The sequence below is a fragment of the Pieris napi genome, chromosome 7 (assembly GCF_905475465.1).
Source record: "Pieris napi chromosome 7, ilPieNapi1.2, whole genome shotgun sequence".
Classification (NCBI taxonomy): Eukaryota; Metazoa; Arthropoda; class Insecta; order Lepidoptera; family Pieridae; genus Pieris; species Pieris napi.
In genome coordinates, this window is record NC_062240.1 from 5487532 (window position 1) to 5513456 (window position 25925).

The following is a 25925-nucleotide window of genomic DNA, read 5'->3' on the forward strand; positions in this document are numbered from 1 at the left end:
TTTATTGGACTTTTTTAACACCTTGGGTTACACTTTCCTAATTTCATATAGAACCATAACTTTTTTTGATATTCTCTCATGGTCTCAAGCGTGTGCCTGATACAAACACAACCACACACAAGCTCCCAAATATTCACTCACATACACACGCTCACTTACTCACACACACACACATTCAGTCACACAGGCACACACACACACACACACCCATACAACTTTATTTCTGTAGGAATCTAGTTGACTGTTTTGATTAATTTTTTTGGTTGTCTACTCATATAATATGTACTTTTTTGTTATGACTCAATTTGACTTTGCTGTGGAATGGAAGCCTGGTTATCCATATCACAGGTTCTTACCTAGCTTGGAAACCAGTCTCCCAATACCTTCCTAATTGTAATCGTACTGTTTGTTTCAAATGTTATATGGGAGAAAATAAAGAATTATTATGATTATTATTATTCTATAGCTTAGTTTATCAGGGATAACGTAGGGTTCTAACAGTGAAAGAATTTTTCGAGTCGGAATTTGTTTCCTAGTCAATGCAAACAAACAAATTAATTATTCCTCCTTATAATATTAGTATACATATATACAGTCTAGCTTATTAGGGTGTGAGGAAATAAATTATGTTTTTCTCAGTTGAGGGGGACGCCTGGGTTGGGTCGGGGACACAAGTTCACTTTATCTCATCTATTTGACGGATTCCTGCAGACAACGCTGCGTATTCATATTTTACAACAGATAGCTTTTATATAGAGATAGTATTTTAGGTTTTCAATTGTTCTGTAGACTCTAAATCGTGAGCGTTCAAACCCCTGCTGTGCAATGATTCATTTTCAATTAAATTTGTACTTACTCGTATAGTAGAGGAAAACATCGTCAGGAAAACGTGTCTGAGATGAGGACATGAATTATTATCTGTTGTAGCACAGACTCACAAACTGTGTTATCACCATTTGACAGTAATTGTTAATAGTTCTAATTTTAAAAACCGTTTTGTGGCATTTGACAGTCCGGAGATTGATATGATAAACAATTTCGAGAACACATACGAAAATGGTCATCTACCACTAAAACACTCACTCATACATTCATCAGTTCATTCGTTCCTTGATTGATAGGTTTATTTCCTGACGTTCACGGTATCTACTAATCCCAACAAAAAAAATCCAAACTTAGTATGTTTCTTATTATGATTGTTAAAACCGATTTTGCAACCTTTTTCATCAGTAATTGTATGGGTCACGTCTAGGTAGGTATGACATGAATTATAACATTTATGTCATAATGATTAGGGTACAATATTGTATACAATAGAATATAAAACTATTTAATCTTGGATCAACATTACTCTACGTCCGATCCCCGGGGCAGAGATAACCGCCCGGTAATCAGAGATCGCATCTGTAAGGCGGGCGGTATCGGAGGCTTATCCGCCCGCCCGCCCTTATCAGCGCCATATAAATTCTCCAACGATTCTTATCATTACTCCGCTATATTTTTGCTGGAAATACGTATCTTTTGTTGTAATATTGTTGAGGATGAATTAAGCTTTGGCGTAACGTTTAATCTAAAATTAGCAACTCGTTATTTAGTTCGAGACATCAATATGTGTGTAATGAAAAATAAATAAATCAGTGGCGGTACCTTTTTAGGTCTGGGCCTCAGATTTCTGTATCTGTTTTATGATCATTTGACAATCTAATAGGTGATCAGCCTGTGCCTGATACACGCCGTCTTTCGCCGACTTTTTGGGTCAAAAAATTTCCTCACGATGTTGTCCTTCACCGTTCGAAGGAATGTGAAATGCACATATAGAAAGAAGTCCATTGGACAGCCGGGGCTCGAATCTACCACCTCAGGAAGAGAGTCGCGCGCTGGCCACTAGGCCAACACTGCTTTATATGGATGTTATAATTGTAATCAACTATACGAAATACCTGTATCTATATCTATTACTATACTTTTGTTCGTAAACACCACACGTGTCCCAAGGAATTAATAATTAGTTGCCATATCAGTAACTTCCTGCGCCTGAGTTGATTATATCGCCTAATTAGACTTATCGAGGGCCAATTATTCATTAACGCTTATCGTTAACCATTGTACATACAAGCTATGTAAAGAGGGTAACGCATCTGCGCTTAAACATAAACTTAATAGGTCAAAGAAAATGTATGAAAACTTCCGTCCAAAAGTGAAATATAAGTACGAAATGTGTTAAACATTATAACTTAGCATATAAATGAATTAATTTAGAGTAAAAATTTAGATAGTTGATGTAAAACGTTTAATTTTTAATATTGTAACTGTAAGTTTTTACTATTACAGTACGAACAATAACTAATTAATTATTTTAACTCTTGCCAATTCATATTTTCTCGTTTTCTATTTTTTTATTGGACACAGGAGTAGACACACTTAGAACCGCCAAATATAACTGTAACGGCAGGAGGCTCGCATCTACGTTGCCGTCTTTTAAAGAAAGAAAGAAAGAAAAAAAATATAACACATAATAAAAAAGGATGTGTAAATGAAATGAAATGTTAAAAGAAAAGTGCACCTGTGTCGTTGGCAGCTAGTCTCTTCAATTAGAATTCACTTAGAATTTTATAAATAAACTACTGATGCACAAGAAGAATACTTTCAGCATAGGACAAGTTGAGAAGAGACCTTAGGCTTTGTGAATGAATGAAGTTTTGAATGGATAGTGAACATTTTGTTTTTAAGAAAGTGGCTGAAGATGAAAGGGCCTCTGAAAGAGAAAAGCGTTGGGCAAAGACGGTGGTATCAGAAAAGAAGATAAATTAATTTTAAATTTACATTTACTACCAATTCGCAAGTCAAGGGCGTAGAACGGGCAAAAACTATGTACTGAAAGTCTTGAGGGGGTAGTGTGCAATCCAAAAACTGGGGTTCTTTGTACCTATGGGACATGTGCGACGGCGAAGGCCTAGTGCGACACTCTGTTGCTGGTCCCCGTTATCAAAGACGTTGCGCCTACTAAAGGCTGTCTCCGACACTATTAACATATTTATATGTTCGAAGAGTGAATTCGATATTGTGTGTTTAATATTATATTTAATTTATTTTTCTGGACATTATCGTATTCGCATAGTCTGTAATTATGTATGTATTTCTGTAATAAATAAATAAGTATAGTGGTTACCGTTAGAAGTTTTGTTTCATTGTACAGTTTTGGGTGGCGAAAAGGTGACTAAATCTAATGGCTTCCATAAAATGATAGTGACCGAACGATCTGTCATTGAATGCCAAACATCCAGGTGATACAGAAAAAGTACAGGGATTTTGTGTTGCAGGCTGTTTTAAACAGAGCAAAAGATTTTAACCCCTTGTGCAATAATACAATTTTAGCCTGCAAACTGCAGTAATTATCCGTATCATCCGAAGATACAATAAAATTGCATTGAGGACAACCATCAATTGCAGAAAGGAGCGTTTCGACACGATATATGGCCAATAAAAATGTTAATACGCGATGTAACTGCACATTTCTTATGTCTGTAATTTGCCGCGTTTAAAAACGAACAATTTAGTATAAACTATGTTTGGTTTAAGTTAAAAGCGGAATGTAATGGAATTATCCTAAGCAATATTTTAATTTTAATTGAGTGTTAGCAAGCTGAGCTGAGGTCTTGTTGTTGACATATTATGTCTTATTTGTATAGAACAGAAAGCTAATCGCCCAATTGCGTGCCCCATGCCCCGTGCTTACAGGATAAGTCCTATACATATACTTATATAATGTGTTTATTTGCAAACGTATGGTTTTAAATTGATATAATGAGAAAAACGTGCTTATTTTGTATTTTGAGTTTACCCAGAAAAATCTTGTGGTTGCCTGGAAGAGATCGCTCGAAAGCGATAAAACCGTTGCATTCCTTATTTAACTATTTTAATTATTGTACTGATTTTTTATACGAAAGCTAAGTTTTATTTGGGCAAACATTTCGGCTTGGTATTTGAAAGTTGTAATAAGTATCAGTGAAATTACATAACATTTACTTACTCTATTGCAGTAATTAAAAAGAGAGTGTGGTTTAAGATGGTAGATGCAAGTGATTGGCAATTCGTAAGGCTAATAATGATAACGGTGGTAAAAAGAAATTGCAAAGAATGATATTCGTAACTAATAACTTAATCATATGCCTCTTATAACTTAGACCAGATCCCTACAATGTGTATTACGTTTTCTTGAAAACGTCTGTTAAAATAAATGGGACATGCAAAGTATCGATCGATGAATTTAGCAGATGTGAATTACGCAAGACAATATTTTCGTTTGAGTATTTCAAATAGTTTATGTTCTTTTAACCATCCTCCATACAGTCAACACCTAAGCCCTAACGATTTCTTTACATTTCTAAAAATTAAGAAAAGTCTTCATGGTCAAAGGTTCCAGTCCGGTGAAGAAGCAGTAGACGCTTTCAAGTCAGCCATTTTGAACACCTCCACTTTAGAGTGGAATAAATGTTGTAAAAACTGATTTAAGCGAATGGAAAAGTGTATTAAGCTACGTGGTGAATACTTTGAAAAACAATAAAAAGTACTACTATAAGGTTCTAGTTGTGTTTTTTTCTGCAAACGACAAAACTTAAAAGGCATGCCTCGTATGAGCACACCCTCATACATACCATCACTTTCACACCATGAAACAAGACAGCCGAATCTGGTATGTATTTAATAATTTTTATTGCTTTTTCCTTTCGTATATGTTTGGACCTTTTTGTGTATATATAGGTACGTAATGTAATTCACATTTCGCTATATCTTTATTATTTTTGTTATATGTAACTTATGTAATCCTACATTACGAAACAAATGAATGTTAAATGCGCACTTAGACAGAAAGTCCATTGGTGCACGGCTGGGGATCGAACCTACGACTGCATGTTTGAGAGTCGCACGATGGAACCTCTTGGCCTACACTGCACTGGTTGTAATGCTATATGCCTTCATAAATGTCATCAGCAGTCAACAAATTATTTCCATGACCTCAATATTTAATTAAAACATAAACTTATCTTTCACTATCTCTATATAAAACTTAATGGTTAATTTACTTGAAGTTCGCACTGTTACGCATGCAAACACTTAAATATATAAAGTATTGAATATACGTTTTAAAACGCTATCTCTCAATATATATACGTAAATGATGTATTAAATTTTGTAGCTAAATCTTAATACTCGTATTAAATAAATTTGAAAATCACCCAATTAAGTCAGGCTTTATTACTAAAGTACTCATCTGTCTCTTTTCAACACAGCGTAAACCCAATTTGACAGAAAGAGACAAAAGACTGAGTATTGATGAATAAGGATTTCTTTACGATTATCGCAACATTTTTACTCTTATAAAAAATACATACTAATCATAAATTTTAACTGTTAATCGCTTGTTTTGATAGCTACATACGTAAAGAACTATATACTCCTTAGGTACTTATATATATTTTTATTGTTTTTGATATCTCTCATTTTATTTGTGTATTTGTGTGTTTATGTGTGTGTGTGTTTTTGTTAGTAGTAAATGTTATGTCTATAATAATTTTTAATTCATTCAATATATTGCATAAAGTATATATAACACTGAGAACAAGTTTTACTAAATACTACGTGAAATAAAACTAAGAGAATGCAGAGTAAATCCTATTCCCGATAGGTTATTTGACTTAAACTGCGTTATATCGGAACCTGGAAGCTGCCAAAACCACTAACCCAAGTATATATGCCAATTTTTAACCTATATTCCAGTCCTTGTCCTAGATCTAGTACTGAAACACTAAACCTAACTCAACGGACCATTTTATTTTCGAAAGCTTTTTACTTTAGTTTCACGTTAATCTAAGTCTAAGAACGTATAAATTTTATTCTAAGTCCCGTCTGAATAGTCAATTTATTAATGTTTTTATTATGACACACTAAAATATTAGTACAGATACATTTCATTATAAAATTTTGTGCGCTATTTTGACAGTCGATATCGTCGTGTTTTTCACATTTTGTTCTCCATATTTTGTACCACTAAAAAAACATTTTATTTATTATTTTATATTATTTATAGATAATATTATAACGAGGAAAGATTTGTTTGTTTTTAAAAACTGCTGGAACAATTAAAAAAAGGGTGCTTGTACTTATGTACGCGCGTAAGAAGTTATACTTCTTTGGCATTATTAAAAATAGTTTTTGTTTGCATGCAAATAATTAATTACAATTAAAGATTCAAAGACTGGAAAAGGAGTCATTATATTCAATAAAGTTCAGTTTACATTTGAAAAATTAAATAAATATATATTTATTATTATTCTCTTACATTAAGTGTAACAAAAATTCTAATATTATTCGAATGTTGTTATTAAATTATGTCCAATGCCGTAGCATCTTCCGTGGGCAACTTCATGCTGTTAATTTTGTGTCACGGTGCGCGGGCATCGTAAAATTTCACTCTCATCAATTTTTTATAACGCGCCTAAAGAAGTATTACTTCAAAAGGTTCAATCACCGTTAAAATGAAACATTATCCCTAAATAACTACATATTAAATTCCGTACAAGGCTGATCAATATGGATCAATGGATGGACTAAGGATTAAGGGAACTATTTGTTTTTGAAGGCGATTAAAATATATTTACAAAGATTAATTAAAAATAATAAATGTTAAGCCTTGTGCAATCGCTAGAATCTATGGCGTAAGCAAAAAATCGCAAGAGCTGATAGCAAGGTGGTCATTAAGAGATAATTGCTGTGATAAGATGACGTCGGATAATGCACAGTTTGCGGATTAACTTTCCTTTATTTACCGCTGCTCTGATTAACTAGATTTTTAAATTTAACCTCTAAAACTATAAGCAGCCTATCACGGCTGTGCACGGCTAATGATTGATCTTTTAAAATATTTTGGTACTACTCAGGAATAATGAAGCATTTTAATAGACAAGAATAAAAATATTTAAATTGAGTAGTTTTTAGAGTTTATTTGTTGACACACAAACACAATTGTTCCTGTTTATTAATTTATGGTGAAAAAGTTCAAAATTTTATTTACATGCGTCGGTAGCCTAAGGGTGCGATTCAAAGGTCCTGTTTCAAATTCCGATGTGCACCATATCATTTTTCTATACAGGTAAAACATGCTCATACGTTGTACGTCTAACTATATATATAATAAAATTCGTTTTTATCGAAGCTGTGTCATAAGACAACAAGCACTGGACAAGCGTGGTAAACCTTAACGCTTTTATGGTAAATAAACAGTCGTATTTCTTTGCATTCATACATAAAGGTATATATTTCTCTTTCGACATTATGAACAAAGACAGAGATAAATGAGTAAGTAGGACTATTAAGCAATCATAGTCTTCTTTCTATGTGCGCATTTAACATTCGCTCGAACGGTGAAGGAAAACATCGTGCTTGCCTTTGACCCAAAAAGTTGATGGCGTGTGTCAGGTACAGGAGGCTGATCACCTACTTGCCTATAACTTATAAGATTGACAAATGATCATGAAACAGATACAGAGATCCAGACTTAAAAAGATTGTAGCGCCACTGATTATTTTTATTTTATTACATCGTTAAATTATTTTTGAAATAGTTTCAATGCAATATTTAAACACATGCCGTGTTTGATTCTGATAAAACAGTGTTCAATAGTCTAAAATATTAAAAGAATTGTAAACAATACTCGTGTTACATCTTTGAACAATATCAGAATAATAAGATCACAATGGGCTAACTAATGGGGTGGCCAGGGTAAAAAACCATTCTGATTGTATGGGTCATAGGGTTGCCAATTAAAATATACTGTATAATATTAAAATATCTTTAAACAAACAATATTCACATACATACATACATCACAATTTCCGATTTTTTGCAACTCTACCAAGTCATCAAAAGCGATGTTATTACGTATTATGTAGATTTTTAAAAGTATAAAAACAATTTACTTGTATACATCTAAAAACCTTAAACAATTTACATTTATACAAATAAAAGGACCAATCGACAACCCTACACATTTAAAACAAATTAAATCGCCTTGACCTCTATAACAAATGTGTTAAACACTTTATAGGATATAAACAGTGGTCGCTATTGTCCGATAGGAATCTCCCACACAAAGAGCGAGGCGTATCGTGGTAGCGGGCGCGGTGTGACAAATGTAGCCATCGCGCGCCCACCCAAAGCGACTTTCGTATTATGATACTTATTTTTCAATTACATCGCTTATAAATGTGTTCCATCAATTCTTCTTTTGGCAACCCTTGGAAGAATTGCCTTTAACCTAGCTGTCATTGGAGTGCTTAAACAGATGCAAAAAACCATGAAGTGGTTGAACATCGGAAGTCTAAAACAATTTCTTAGACTGACGAGTGGAACGGATAGTTCAGAGTCAGAAGAAGAGTGTTGAAGCGTATTTTGAAGTTATTATTTTGGCGCGTTAGGGCAAAATGATGAGAGTAAATTTTTACGATGCGCGCGCATACCGTCACAAAAAACCGACACCCTGAAGTTAGCTATAGTTAACATTTTAGTTTTTTTGAAGTTTTCTTTTGGCGCGTTAGGGAAAAATGATGAGAGTAATTTTTTCTATTGTTAGTGTAGTTTTTTCTACAAACGTAGAATAAGGAGAAAGATTAAATTTTTGAAAGGACTTTTATCTTGTTACGCCAAAGAAGTATAACTTCTAACGCGTGTACATAAGTACACACACATTGACTGTTTAGTAGGATACGCAAATGACGTTTCTATTGAAACTAAACAGTCTTAAAAAAGAAAATGTAAGTCTTGTTAAGCGACAATAATCTGTTTTATTCAATAGGACTTCCAAGTATTAACTAACACGGGAGCATCTGTATCGTCAGTCACGAATCTTGTTTAAAGTAATAGTATCGCGTCGCGATAGTGCTCGGCCATTTTTCTTCCACACAACAAAGGATGTAATCGGCCGTGTATGCGACCCCCGGGTTTGTGGGATATGCCATGAGGTTACAGCGGTTTGATGCTTGCTTTATAATTCATTTCAAATCGTATTGGACATACGGGACGCATTCTGAGTGTTCAGCCTCAAGTCTGAATCTATCACGTACATTTCATACACGTGTCCTTTTTTGGCGTAACAAGATAAAAATCATTTCAAAAATTTTATTCTACATTTGTAGAAAAAACGACACACAATAGAAAAAACTAAAATGTTGACTATAGCTAACTTCAGGGTGTTGGTTTTTCGTGACGTGTTTCGCGCATCGTAAAAATTTACGCTCATAATTTTTCCCTAACGCGCCAAAATAAGTATAAATGAAAGCATATATAGCACATATAGAAGCGATATCAAATCGCTATCACCTGTACCTTGCACCGGGGTCATAGTGGGCGACGCGTCACCTCCGCCCTCTATCGGCGTTAAATGATTCACGCTGCGATACCTCCAGTTATCATTTATTCTAAATTCATTACCGAACAGTTGACACATACATAGATTACTGCGCACAATGATATCATTCGTAACTTGAGGATCGTTTTGTTGTATCTTGGATTTATACAACAGAAAACTTATACATATTATATGTTAGCTAAAGAAAAAATTAAAAAAAAAGTGCGTGCGTACAAAGTACACATGTCAGAAGTGAAACTTCTTTGGCTAAATAATTTTTAAGTCTTGTTCATATTTAACTAATCTAAAACTTTAGATTTCTGAGACGAGGGAGGGAAAAAGGAAGATATGTTAGGAATTTAATTGTCATTAAAATATTAAAGTGTTGAAAATTAATACGAATTATAAATTTAATTTACTTCTTCGATAATAAAAACACGTGGGATTTAATTTATAATTCGTCATTTGAGATTTCGATAAATTATTTAGCATAAAATATAAAATACTAATATTTCATCAATTCTCTCTCTTTACGAAATTTTAATTGAAATAATAGTATTTCTATAAGGTAATTCGCCCTTCTCCCCCTCGCAATCGCTCTCTCCCTTTTCTTCGACAAAAACGCTGCACATCTTTGTGACGCTAATATTATTATTACTGAATTTCATCCGTAAAAATTTTACCCTCACATCTCCAACATCTCCAAATTACGCTTAATACATTCTTTGAAAGTCTTATTAATTCCATGTAACATGATATTTTGACACGGACATAAAAGCTCAGTGTTTGAGTTCGGAAGCATTTTGGCAAAAAAAAATGTTAAATTAAAAACGGGTTCGAGCTTAACCCTACAATCTGAAGATAACCATCTCACACGGCGCACGACACGACTCGTTTTATGCATTTTAATTTATATCTCAATAAATATGTTGAATTAATCGCATACGAATATTTTAATAGGTTATAATGGGATTAGATGTGGTAATTTTGCGGGGTCTGGCTAAACCCGTGAGCTTTGGAGGAAAGACGAAATAGGCTATTAGAGCGGATACATTTCTAGTGATTTTAAAATGCCCTAACCATTAATAAGTTACTTGTATAGTTGCCCCTGTACTGGTACTACAATAGCGAATTCAAAGGCCAATTAGCCTATTTAGATGACGTTATAGTTGCCTGGAAGATATTGTTTAGTAGCAATACGGCCCGTTGGATTATTAAATTAATAACTATTCAGTGGTGCTACAACCCTATTTAGGTCTAGGCTTCAGAGTGCATCAGTTTTTGGTAATTTTTATTTCACAGACGAGATAATCAGCCTTCTGTTTGAGACATGCCGGTTTCCTCACGATATTTGCCTTCACCGTACGAGCGAGTGTTAACTGTTAGATGCGCACATAAATAGGTCCATTGGTGCATTGGGTATCGAACCTACGATCACATGGATGAGAGTTGCACGTCTATACGACGATTTATGTGCAAAAAGAATCCTTTAAGAAAAGAGCGTACCAATTTTTCAAAGGCTGGCAACGCACTCGCAAGCCTTCTGGCATTGAGAGTTTCCATCGCAGTGGTATCACTTAACATCAAGTGAGACTTTTCTACGTTTTCCCCCTGTTCTATAAAAAATTCATTATTATATATTTTTCTATAGAACAGTGAATCAAATTATTAATAAACACAGAGTCTATATTTTCTAAATGAAGAGGGAGGGTTTAATTCTCAAGGCAATTTGTGTCCTAGATTGAGTATCTGTCGTAGGGTTCAAGGAAGGCTGGGTTGAAAGCGATCGAGCGACCAATTTCGCAAAAACTACACAACGCGATACGTTGTACAGATCTTTGATATGGTTAAGTAGCGTTAGCAGAAAAAAAATATTACGCATTTTAAATTTAAATCTAAGTCATGCATATTTTCCTTATAATCTGCTATTTTATATGAATTTATTACATTAGAAAAACGAATTGTTTTTATTGTTAATATGTAGTAATTAGCATTTAGATGAATATATCAAAAAGATTACACATTTAAAAAATACTAATCAAATTCTAGATAACAATCTTGCTACGAAACACCTAATTAATCTCGTGGTGTGATTTTTTTGCTGCCACTGCACACACGGTATCATACAATCTAATATTATTCTGGGAACAGCCTTAATAAGTCACTACAGAATGTTATCTATTCCATTTTATCAGTGGAGCTGATAACGATCTCCATCCAATTAGCCCCACAATGCAATATGAACCGTCTCAGTTATGACGGAGTCGAATTTAGGCCTTGTATAGACATGGTTTGTGGCCTTTTGGCCTCAAATATCAGTTTACTTGTTTATAGGCAAGTAGTGTTTCTAACATATGCCGGTTTTGTTAGTTTTCTTGCGATGTTTTCCTTAACAGTATAGGATTAAGTTGAAAAATCAAGAGTATAGGCAGGATTCGAACCCAATAGAATCGTAAACAGAGCGATTAACTTAGGTTCAAGAAAATTTTTGTTTGTGAAAGCTCGCCTAGAGGCACGCTGGAAGCTTTATTACACCGTTCCTAGATGTTCCTAGATGTAGACCGCTTTTTAGTTCACCTAATTACATCAAAAACTGTCACGCATACAATATACAATGTTAATATGAATTAAAGTATCACGTAATAAAGACATAAAAACGGTCGCTTATAAACATTTTAACTTACCAATAGTTAAAAACACCGGTGTGACGTGGAGTCAAATTTTTTAGATCAAATATATGACGTCTATAGACAATTATCTGTGTATCTATGTTAATCGTAAAACTGTCATCTGTCGTTATAAATAATGTGTCGCAAAATATCTTACAATTAAAAGTCGTATGTCTCCCAAGCAAGGCCCCCTGATCGGTCAAATCGCAACATATGTTGCTAAGCGCAAAACTCGATGACGGCTAGACCAATTCGACTAATGTTTTTAATTTATTCCTTGTTTTTATTGAGAGAAATATCTAAATCCCCAAGTCTTTGGGGTACCATAGCAAAATGTTCCATATGTTATAGCTACGGAAAAGGTATCTAGGCCGAGTAAATCATATTAAGGCGAAACGAAGTTCGCGGAGTAGTATATAATCAATTAATAAAAAAATATATATATATTTTAATAGGTATATTGTTTATTTGTTTATTAGAAAATTACTAAAACAAAAAGCGTGGGTTGCTCTATAGACGAAAAATTTGGCACAGAGCGCCCCATGCTTTTTCACAATAATACCAGTATTTTTTGTTCATTACCATTTTCAGCCTAAATTAGGAATTATTTTTCACTTTTTAGTTCTATGTGTTAAAAGCGTGTTTTTTAGTTTTTTTTAACTATTATTTATTTTTTAGTTAAATTTTTTTTATTTATTTTTTTCGGATTATTGCATTGTCATCGATTTTTGACAGATTTTTGACAGCGCAAAATTTGAATAAAATCTGTGCGTTTAAAGTGGGTCAAAATCGAGTCCGAAGGAGTCGGTTACATACATACATACATACAGGTGAAGCCAATATAAAGCGTGTAAAAATAATTATTTGATTATGTACTTTTTGCTTTTGTAACTTAATATTGAAGCAAGTACCTAGCCCTAAAAATGCCAGTGAGTTAGTTAAATGATAATTTGCCGCCGGAGCTGCAATCAGCCCACATGTGAGTTTCACTATCACAGGCAACTTTCATAAGATCCAATGAAACGGGTTGTTTTATCTCTACATTCTACTAATAAATTCTCTCTGATAAGATAAGAGTACTCTCAGTTTCGATAGAATTTTTTAGATTTTGCTTATCAAAAATCAACAATATTGTCAAGTCCAGTCGAGTAATGTTCGAATTAAAAATTTAACTAGATTTATAAGAATGGTACCTACAATTATTATCCCATCATCCCACATCGTCAATTGGTGTGTAGTATCTTGTGTTTGTCCTTATTTTGAGCCCAAAAAAATATATTTTTAATGCTCAGTAAAGAATTCAGAGGGTTCCTATATTTTTAACAGCTATATCCGTTCTAATATTAAATTTACATAATACATTAAGACCATCTTGGAGGGGACGATAGAAGGCAGGAGAGAACGAGGAAGACCGAGAATAGGTTACATAGACCAGATCAAGGAAAAAGCTGAGGTCTTGACATACCAGGAGGTCAAGACACTGACGCAGAACTTCTTCTTGAAAGACAAGAGAGCCCGGCTCTGAAATTTTAAGAAGAAGAGAATACATTATCCTTGAGGAAACAACACAAACTTATTTATTTATTGATTGCTTGAAGATATGGAGGATATAAAGAGGAGCATGGTTTGATAGTTACATCTCCTTACTCCTTATATTGCAAAAAAGGTGATTAAAATGCGTGTCGAAAACTAAAATTTAAAGGCATTGTCAATAATTATCCTATAAGACTTTATGGAAGATCAATGCAAAACCAAATCATTTTTCAATTTTCAGATTGGTCTATAGACGAAGTAGGCTTAAAAATTTATAAAAAAAGATATGCTTAGAATTGTATACCTATTTTGGTTGAAAATGAAAACATAATCTGTACAACTAATGTTTACAAATTCTAATGGCATATTGAACTTATCAAACGTTGGTAGAGGTGTGAAGGCTGCTGAAAAACGTTGAGTTGCACATTTTGTCAAATCTAAAGATATTTTAATGGACGATTAGAACATTGCTTTACTAACTACTCTTAAAGGGTTTAACATTTCCTTAAAAACAGAGAAGAAAGAAAAGAATAGGAAAATGTGGTGTTGAGGCGGATGCTGAGAATTCCCTGGACAGCTAAAAAAACAAACGTGTCTATATTAAGACGGTTACAGGTTCAAAATCGTCTTTCGACAGTTTGTTTACAACGCATCCTAAAATTAGACATTAGACACGCAGAGATCTAGAACGTTTAGAAAAACTTATTGTGTCTGGCATAGTGGGGGGCACCAGACCTCGAGGCCAATCCCTACTCGCTGGAACAAGTAAAGGGCCTTACAGGTCTTACCATCACACAGGCGCAGAGGCTTACCGAAGAACAAAGAAGAAAGGGTTTAAATTTTTTAACCTCCCGCGCTCTGGTACCGGATAAGCTATCTATTGATCGTATCACATCACCGATAAAGATGGTATCAGCAAAACTCATTCCGTTCGCATTGTGCCGTTTACTATTGTATTTGATGATTCATTCAGTTATAATTAAATTATATTATTATATTGCCTAGTTTTGCATGGCACGAAATAAAACGTTTTGTGTAACACAAAATACATTGTGAAGTCAAAATAAATGTAAGCATACATGGGTAGATTTTTTTTTTTGTTGTTTTTTTTATTTCAGTAAGACTTGCTTGAATTATAATTTACAAGATTCGTTGAAATTTCGTGCCTTTAGGTTACTTGAAATGTTTCAACAATAAACGAATAAAAATGACAACCATCCAATAAAATATCACCGTATATACTAAACTGGTAGATTTTTTTCTAAATAAAAATAGTACTGGCAACAACTAAGTCTCGTAATTTGGTTAAACAAAGCGTTAATTTTCCTTATTCATTATCTTTGTATTGGTGCTTGACCTTATTTACTCATGGCACAGCGATCCAAAGTGAACCTTGCTAAAGCTACAAAGCTAAATAACGCCACCTTTGCCGCGAGCTACCACTAATCAGGCAGTTGGAGCTTAGGTTTCTCTTCACAACATCTTGGCAGTGATAACTGGCCCAGTTGACGTGTCGAGGGCCGGCCGGTACACGAAAAACGCTTTTAAACACTCCAATCTTCTCTCACTCCTCCATGATGACCAGTCCAACGGATTCTTTGGCCTTATCAAGCCAGCCTCGTTCATAACCAAAGCGCTAATTTCATGATTCTCCCTGTCTATCGTCATTCAAAGACCAAATGAAATTTATCAATAAATTCCTTTCCACATTCCTAACGATAAGATCCAATCGCTTTGAATAAATTAACATTAAATGTGAATGTATTAGAAGCTTAATTAAACATGACTACAACGTATACTAACATTATTTACAAACTGATGCTCACGCGTTGGTTATTGGGTTTATAGAACTTCGAAAGATCAGAATAGCTTCATGGTTACAATAATAATTAAATCATTGGTAGGTGTGACAGCTGATACGATCTTTGATTGGAAGAATTTCCGTATCACGAACGTGAGAATGTTCAATGTATAGATGAAAATTATCGCTTTATCGCATAGAATACTTAAAAACCTACAAATACTGATCATTTTCCGGGCAAAAAATGACCATAAAGATTTGTGCAAAAGTGCAAACTTATAATACATTACAAAATTAAAATAATTAATAAAAAGAACATTAAAACAAATTTAAAAAGTTTGGTACCTGGGGCAGTGTACCTTTAACACTGGCAGCGTTTTCTCGCTGTATGATCATATTATTATCTTCTCTTCTTCCATATGATTGTCAAAATGAAAAAATATGACAATATGCGGAAAAAAAAAATCCTTATTGAATTTCAATTCTTTATTTAATCGGACCATAAATGAACGTTAACGAATAATATTTATTTATTAATAAAACGATAAATACAGCCTTGAATATACAGATATCTTATTTATTTAGTATAATCCTGTTGGTTTGATTTCTTGTATCCTTATTACCACACAATACTTTAAATTGATATATAGATAGAATCTCTGAACATCAGCTATGCAATGGTTGCCAGTTGACAGGTCTATAAAACGCCGAAAGTGGAAGTGGGTAGGCTATACGCTCCGAAGGGATCCAAATCACATTGCCAAGTTAGAACTCGGCTTGAATTCTCAAAAAAATGTGGCTGTCAGGTCGAAGCATCATTGCAGAGGCGGAGGAAATTATGAGAGCCTCCCAGAACCGATCAGGCTGGTTTTGGCTACGCTGGATGACCTCTGCCTCAACTGGGGGACATAGGATTTTAATAATCACTCTAATTTGCGCATTTTAAAATACACTTTAATACAAAAAATAAAGCCAAATCTCAAACACTCAAAGCAACTTTATTTTATAGAGTAAAAGATTCATATAAATATAGCTATCGTAATAAATAAATTAGCTTTTAAATGAACCCCTAAAGCTTAACATAAAACAAAAGAAAACCTGTACAAAACAGACATAATTATTTGTCGCGTCGCCACATTAAGAATCCATTAGTTCGATATTATTAATTCGTTATCATTCGGCTTCGCTTATCAATTTGAGTACACCTTGATTTATGCCGGGATATTTTATCTTTGGTAGATGTAGGTGGCGCCACGCGTATCACTTTCTTTACGAATTTGAAGTTTGATATGGAATTCAAAGATGGCGGCGGCTTCTGTTATTTGGGAAGCTTTTAGTTTATTATCAAATTTGATAACGTTGTAGCGCAACGCTTAATTCTAAAGTAAATAATACGTTTTATTAATTAATTAATATAAAAAAAGTACAACCCTTGGTCTTAGCCTTAGTTTCAGAAAACTACAAATGCAGATATTTGTTTCGTGATCATAGTCTGTACCTGAAACACCGTTGACTTTTTGGACTTTTTCAATATATTTTTAAATGCGCACATAGACAGAAGTGCATTGGTGCACAACTGGGATTCGAACCTATGACCTCAGAGTCGCACGATCAATTCACTCCGCCAACACTGCTCCTATAAATTATATTATTAAATTTAATTTTGTGATCTATGTATGTTTTAATTGTATACATTCTGAAATGTTTTAATTAATTATTTATTGTAAGAAGAAAAGCCTAATATTTTAATTTAAACTTTCATATAATAAAGAACCGAGCGTTATAATTAATTTAGATTTAAAAACTAAGATTTCACAAGAAAGATTCCGGGTATGATATAGAAAAAAACTAAATGAGTGTTGCACGCTAGATGGGGTGATAGTCTATCAGATTGGCCTGAAACCACCTGCACCATATCTGGCCATCATAACGTTTGTGGTAATCTCTACATCTTTATGAGCACATCTCTATTTAATGTTTTTTGTAACAATGCAACGTAAAATTATGGCATTGCGTGCTATTTGTTGCCAACATGTAAAAAATTCGATGTTATAAAATCCGTACCAAACTTTTGCGTAACAAAATCAAGATATTATTTAAATAAAGATAATAATCGTCATAATCGTAGAACAATTTCGGATTTGAAAAAATCCAAAATCCACTTTTTATTATATTTGGATACTACATTGACTAAATATTACGGCTACATTAAAACAAATTTTCATGTGTTTTAAATTTTCAATTAATCAGTCAGTAAAGTGACGGATTTGATAGACGCTCATTGATTTTTCTAGAAAACTGTGTAATTTAATGTTATTATTTTTATTTTGTTTCAAAAGAAACCCTTTTGTTTGCTTGTATGCCAATTTTCATTATCACAGAATATGAATTTAAAAAATTATGGCAAGAAACTAACATCATTATATAATTTTGAAATGGCTGCCCTGTAAAGTTTACTATTTCTCAGATCCGTCACTATTCTATGACTATGACGATTATAAAAGATTTTTTTTAATACGTTTTGGAACAGGCTTTTTAGTATTTACTTCAAAATACATATCTTGTCTTAACTCTCACAATATAGAGAAGTATAGGTAGTATATTCATCCTATGTTTTGAACCATCCAAATCTATGGGGAAATCAAAATGTCGCAGTTGCGTTACCATTTCCAAATATAGAATTATCTGTAATTTTATATTCTATCGCATTGATAATAATCTACTTATTTAACTTGACGTTTTTGACAGCTATAATCGATTTAACTTATCGAGAAATCGTTATGATTTATCTTGTTTGCGAGTTTCCATTATTACGCATATCACGCATTCCATTATTATATTTAATATATTTAATAAATAAAATTATTGTTTTCTATTATTTATTAAAATAAATAGTATTCCACTTTGTGTTCCAGCGTCACATAATTTTTTTTAAAATAAATAATACCTATATTTTATTGATTATATGTTATACTTCTATCATGCAGTATTATAAAGTAAACATGTCTATTTATTCAAAATGCGTACTTAAATTTTAATAATTTATTAAAGAACAACGGCGATACGATCTTCACCCCTATTATTTCTTCAATTCGATTAGCTATTAAGATAATATTCCGTTTATAGTCAGAATACCTCACGTTACAAACTTTTGTTATCGACCAACGTAAGTATAACACAGATCTGAGCATTCTCATGATGTATCGATTTCAATAAATCAAATTGCCAACTCGATAGTCCAGTATCGATTAGATCGATGAAACACCGATCGTTCGATTCCCGCTAAACCCATTCACTGGTCCATATTTGTCGTGTTCTTGATCATTCATTCGCACAGAGAAATCTGATACTGTGCAAGAATAGAATTGCATTTTTTACATAAAATATCAATTAAGACAATGACGAAACAGGTAGCTATCAGGTTACTACTCTAAGAAATAATATTAAGTTTAAATATCAATAAATTATTGATATTATTTGCACTAAAAATGAATATTTTGTCATTTATTCTTCCCACTTGGTTGTGGTTGGAACTCTATTTCAAAGAAATAAACCTTATTCATTCGTGAAGAAAAATAGTTAAAAAATCAGAGAGCGAAAAGTTCTACGGAATTTTTTGAAAAATTGCACATAGCAAATACCATATCAAAGTCACTATCAAATCAGGCTAGATACTTTTACAGTGGGTAGCTTTTTTATTTGACATTTTATACAAGTTTATTCAAACACCGCGATAGGATCGCTGACGTTATCTTTCAATGCAACGTTACCGCGAGCTCGGAGGCGATAGGATCTCGGGGCAGCCATTGCTAGTTAAACCAACCTGATAAGGGATCGGACCTGTGTGAGTGTCTGTTGCTGTGTGCGGGGTGGGGCGCGTAACCAAGCCAGTCACTCAATTTACGCGGCTAAAGAATGACGTCGAAAACGAGTTGTGCTCTCAAAAAAGTTATTTGAAGTGTATTTTGACGTTTGTGATGTTATTGTGGCTACGGTACCTGAAACAGCTGGAGCTGGCGTGCGCTAGTGTCGCCGAGTTGCCGCCAGGCGGCGTGGACGACAAAATGTGTACGCATTTCAATGTTTACATGCTTTTGTTTATTTAAAGGCTTTTATTACTTTTCTTATTGGAAAGTACTTCATACCATTAACCTTATTTATATTATATTAAAAATATTTATGATAGATATTTTTGCATGCTTTAAGTATAGATTAGCAAAATTCTGTTTTTATTTATCTTTACCATTTCCTGACCATCTGAATGGAAGTTTTTTTATATCAGATCACAGTTGATGCTGTTGTGATAAGATTAAGATTCACGTTTGTAGATTAGAATAATTTAATAATTCTAATTTTGGTTGAAATAATACGTAAAAATGTTTGGTAAGAGTTTAATTTAGTAATACTTTCAATGTGGTATTAAAACCTGGCCTCAAAATTCTACACCTGCTTAAATTTTTTTTACATCAGCCTTCTGTACAAAAGACAAAAACACCTGTACACGTCGTCATTTAAGTGTCAGATATGCCTGATGTTTATGTTTCTTTATCTTACAAACAATTGTTAATAAAAAAGGAAAATTTGTGCTCAGCCAGGTTTGAACGCACGACCTCACCTTGAGAGTCGCCCCCTTAACTCCTAGGCCAACGCTGTTATAGATAAAATACACACAGTTTATTATTATGTGACTGCGTATAATTTAAACATTATAGATGCATATCTACATATTTAATCTATGTCACCAGATAAAATATCTCTTTCAATGACACGACTGACAACTGCGAATTACGACATTCAGTTGAAATTCCCGCCGCGTGTGGCTCGTTACCTATTTTGACAGCAGATGTCAATGTCAAACCAGTTTAGAATTGACTTGTATGATAATAGTTGAAACTTTTTATACACGGTGTAAGCTTAACGAGTATTACAACTCATAGACAGTGATGTTTCATGTTTATTTTTAAACATAATATTGCTTATTTTATTATTCGTTTTGCAAACTTAATATACGGTCTTGACCTTGAGTTGAATTGTTGCATTTTTGTATATTTATAAATTCAGCTAATTATAGCACTATCTGGCAAGGCAATAATTAATATTTTTAAGATTTTTAGAATTAGATCTTTTTTGCCAACTTCACACAAACAAAGCCACGGCAGTCTTGAATTCTAAAACCACAGAATAAACACACATCCGTATTCCATTCGTTACTCTATACAGATAAAAAATGACGTGTGCGCTAGTGAATGGGGTCCCGACGAAGCTCCCGATCTACTGATAACAGTGGGGGGTAAGGGTGGCGTTATCTTGACGAGATTTCACGTTCATTATCAACTGCGGCGGTGATAGGGTGTTTCATTGTTGCCTATGCGGGCAAAACTTGGGCAAAAAGATCGAAAATATAAGTTTTAGTGTCAAATATAGTTTTGCGTGTCAATAGATGGCGCTATTTACCGTTGAATACCTATTTTCTTCGAAATAATTCTTTAAGTATTTTTGTAATTGTAAATGTAATAATTTAATATTGTGTTTAAGGTTCTATAATCTTTAATTTTATGTGTGAGTTGCAACGCGAGTCAATATTTTAAAATTAAGTCACAATTGCTAGGATTCACGTTTACAGAAAAACATTCCTTAACATTCAAACTTTGACAACAGTTTATCGTCTTGTCCGCATAAAATATAAAATAAAAAATCTATCATCTGCATTGTATTCATACAAAAAGCAATATTTTTATTCCGTACAAAAAATCCCACGATCTGATAGGACTAAAGCATTGCGCTCAAGATATGAGCTAGCGATAGGCTTCGATTCCCGCCCGATGTTTGAGATAACATGTTTTGGGAATAAACCTCCCGTATTATTAACAATAGAATTATAGCCGGTCTAGACTTAATAGGAACATAAATTTGACGAAATCAAGAATACGTTTTCCCTCTTGAAATATTACAAAATTTTTATTTTAGTGCGACGTACGTTTGTAGTGTGTATTATGTTGAGTATAGGTCTCGGGCTAAAGGCTGCGGACAAAGCAAAATATATTACTAAACGCGCGATCGCTCGCAGCCCGTGGCTAACCCCTCGCTGCACTGCTACACATTTAATTCATGAGCTATATACATAATTGTGTTCCTACAATGTCATATTAAAAAAGATTGAGTTATGACCTTGATAATGAATACAAACAAACGGATAGTACGAGTCCTAAAGAACTGTGGCACGTTTCGTTTGACTGTCATTGGTCGAAAGGCGTGTGAACAAAGGTAAATTTAGTGAAACATCTAATTAAACTTACCAGCATATGCTTTCTTAATATATACCCCAACGGACAAGTGTCAAAAACACAGAAACAAAAATATATCGATCTATTCATTGATAAGTAAAACATCCATGTTGCATGTTTAAAAAAATACAATAAAATATGTTGTTACAAATGTTACACACATACATATCAATTATACTAATACATAGAATCACAAGGAAGGAAAATAGTTCGAACTTAGGTTGAAAAGATATACCTATAAGATTCTATTTCGTAATTGGAAGCTATCGTAATATCAGTAAATAACAATTTACTAATATAATAATATTTGCATTTCTTCAGAACGATTTAAGTATTCAATATTCTTCTACGTCGCAATAATCTGTGCGATTTAATTACATATTTTGTCCTGTTTCATATAAAAGGTTAGTGGTATTATTGTAGCAAACATTTGCATGTATATCGATGCCTACACGTTTTACGTATCGCAAATATAAAACAAATTTATATGTATCGTAGCCCAAGGACTATATTATGTATGTTATCCGCAACTGATAGTTACCAACATATTGATAATAGGTGTATAAAATTATGTTGACAGTTAAAATAAAAATGGAGTCGTAGTAGAAAAAAAATACGTATTAGCCATAGATGGCGCCTATCATATTTTACAGCTTACCTGTTCTTCGGGCACCATCCAAAATATTTATTTAAAAATATAAATATTGTAAATAAATAGGTTAAATATAGTTAGTATAATAATTATCATAATTTAAGATATCAATCGTACAAATAATATCTGTCTAATTATAAATAAAAACGCGGGCGTTGTCTCTTTTCACCACAGGATAAAATCTATTTATTCCCGAGATGAATAAATGTAATTAAAGCAGTGTAACTTAACTTAACAGTGTCAATTGACTTCGTTGCTACGAATATATTTTGGAAGTAAGGTTTAGATTCCAAAACTAACGCTGAGATTGACCCCGTAGATATAAGAAAGAAGAAGAAAGCAGTATACTAAAAGTCTTCGCTAACTTTTTGAGGCTTTTGAAACCCTGAAAAGATAATGACGTAGATAAGTTTACTAAATAAATAAATTATAAAACAGAAGGCCTATAAAGATTATGAATGAAAAGGACATTAGAATTTCTGAGTCTAATATTACCTATAGTTTATATTGGCTACGTTACGGCCTGTATACGCGAAATGTAAGCACAATAGACGTTTATTTCCTTATCTTATCTCGCCGTACAGACGGAAATGACAACATTATTTCGATGGCAGATACGTTCAAGTAAATTGCCACGAATATCATTAAAATTAACTGAATTTTAATTTAAATAGGTTGAGATAGCGCGATAAGAAGTTAACACACAATAACTCAAGCGATAACTTAAATGTGTAGTTCTGTGGCTGTGCACTAAACTTAAAAACAAAATTATCATCACATGTGTCATTTCCCACTATGCGTCATCTGTCAATTGTCAAGCGTACTTGTTTTCTACTGAAAATGAAAATGAAAAATGAAAAAATATTTATTCAATCACTTACAATGATAACAACATGTGGCTGGAGCCTCCATTTAAGTATGTATAATATACTTGTGTTTGGAGTATCCGCTCTTCCTAGGTACACTTAATTAGGTATGTAAGTTTAGACAAAAGGGAATAATATTACAAAAACAAAACAATATTTATACAAGTTAAAAGATGCATCGTGTATGAGTGATAAATTGAGGGGTGTTCGTTGTATTCAGTTAAGTGTATGTTGATGTGTGAGAGTGTAAGTGTGTGTGAGTGAGTGTGTATGAGGTATGTGTGTATATGTCTGTATCATATGTTTGAGTGTGTGTGTTCTTTTAGAGTGTAAGATAAAAGTAGACTTTAGAATAGTAATTCTTAGATAATAGATTCAACTTCTTCATAGGTTTGAGTTTTTAACCAACAATTTATAGTTATTTTACATTTATATTTATTCATATTATATAGATTTAATTCCTTGTTTAATTTATTATATAAGTTAGCAGACTGGTAGCAGTACTGTCTATGAGCATATTTAGTTTTAAAAGTTGGTAAAGGTGCCACATTATGCCTTCTACGTCTGTTCAAAATACTAGGATCATATCCAATATGTCGATGGGTTCTAAGAGTAGTTTGCAGTACATACAACTTACGTACTGACAGAAGATCGCTAACCGCATATAACATTTCCGTAGGGAATCTGTATGGCTTAAAATGGATAACTTTGAGTAGTGACCTTTGTGCTCTCTCCAGTTCCAGGAATTTTGTTTTAATGGCACCACCCCAGGCCGGAATGCAGTATATTAATATTGACTGCGCAAGAGCAGTATAAATTTGTTTTAGGAGGGCCGAGTCAGCTACGTGTCTTAGATTTTTAAATAACCATATGAGTTTTCTTACTCTAGCCATAACTAGCTCTATATGATCGCGCCATGATAGGCGTTGGTCTACCATAGTACCCAGGTATCTTACGCAGTTTTGCCGCTTAATAAAATCGCATGAGCATATTATAGAATGAGGTGAGCCACAAGTATGTATTTGAATAGCAAACGTCGGAGGTGGTTGAGAGGAGTTATAATTGGAGAAGCATACATAGTTAGTTTTAGAGGTATTGAGGGTCAAAAGGTTATCGCTGAGCCACTTAGCTATTCTTGCAAGGCCCTTTTGGGAATTATTTTTAACAGCCTCCCAGGTGTCAGCTACAAAAACGACAGCAGTGTCGTCAGCATAAGTGAACATTGTTCCCTCTTCTATATCCATGTTACATAAATTATTAATATATACAAGGAATAGAGTGGGCCCCAATACACTTCCTTGCGGAACTCCGAAGGTGATTTCACATTGTTCACTTTGGTGTTTTCCTATTTTTACACTCTGTTTTCGATTGCATAAATAGTCTTTGAATAATTTCAAGGGAATTCCTCTTATGCCTATTTTCTCCAACTTGTCGATAAGGTCTGTAATTGATACTGAGTCAAATGCCTTTTTCATATCCAAAAACACTGCAGCACATTTTTTGTTTTTATCCACAGCATTAGTAATAAGCGATGTGAGATCCAACACGGCATCTTCTGTCGATAAATCCCGTCTAAAGCCATATTGACTTGGGGAGAGGATATTAAATGTATTAAGGTAGTTCATTAAACGTTTATTAATTATTTTCTCCAGTATTTTGGCAATAGGTGGTAAAACAGAAATAGGCCTGTAATTGCTTATATCCGTTTTATCATCTCCTTTGTACACTGGGGTAACTACAGCGATTTTCAGTGCATCTGGAAAGACACCTTGAGCAAAGCATAGATTGATCAAATGAACAATAATAGGGACAATTATATCAGCAGTTAGCTTTAAGAATTGGGTAGGAATGCCATCCCAGCCTGGAGCACTATTTGATTTTAACCCCATCAGGACATTAAGAACCTCATCATTGTCAGTATCTCTTAATACAAATGAAGTTAAGTGAGGATAATTCGAAGTAGTTTTGTCAGAACAATTGTATGCGGGTTGTTGTGCAAGGATACCTTCTGCTAGTGATTTGCCAACTTGGGTAAAATATTGATTACAATGATCTATAGACTCTTGTGCTGTTTCTTTACAGTGGAGCAGTTCGTAATTGTCGCTTTTATTTTTATTCCGATTTGTAATATTGTTGACAGTTTGCCATAATTTTTTTGAGTTGTTTTTATTTAGAATTAGTTGCTGTTTATTATAATTTCTTTTTAGGTTTCTGATTAATTTATTACAATAATTTCGATATCTACGGTAAGTTATTTTTAAAATTTCATTATCAGGGTCTAATTTTAGCTTTTTCTGCATGTTATTCCTATTTCTGACACATCGTAAAATGCCCAAAGTCATCCATGGCTTAACTACACGATATTTGCATGTAATGATCTTAGTGACTGTATGTAAATCTAAGGTTTGTCTTATTTTACTTAGTAAGAGCTCTATAATCATGTTGGGGTTGTTTAATGAAGTTAAGTCAGCCACCAATGTGCTATCTCTTAGAGTAGCTATCGCCTTATCGTAATCAATGAATGTTTTTGTCTTAGTGGAAGCACCTGACTTTGGTATATTGGAGAGCCTTAAGAATATGGTGGAGTGATCAGTGACAGAAGTATTTATTACATTTATATTTGCGGAATGTTTATTTTTGTCTAGTCTCAGCATAAAGTGATCCAGACAATTACCATACCGTGTAGGTAGTACATGGCCAGGTAGCAAGCCGTGCAT

The 25925-nt window shown here is 33.5% G+C and overlaps 1 protein-coding gene across 2 annotated transcripts in view; it reads left to right on the forward strand.

Moving 5' to 3' along the window:
* LOC125051201 (zinc finger protein ush) overlaps window positions 1-25925 on the forward strand; it is a 170991-nt gene that overhangs the window by 55121 nt on the left and 89945 nt on the right. Inside the window, exon 1 of one of the 2 annotated variants that reach the window (XM_047651405.1) lies at window positions 19310-19474. The exons of the other annotated variant lie outside the window; for it this stretch is intronic. Within the exon in view, the coding sequence (XP_047507361.1) occupies window positions 19384-19474 (91 nt within the window). The 5' untranslated portion in view covers window positions 19310-19383. Of the gene's footprint in view, window positions 1-19309; window positions 19475-25925 lie in introns of those variants that run through there. 2 annotated transcript variants of the gene reach the window in all.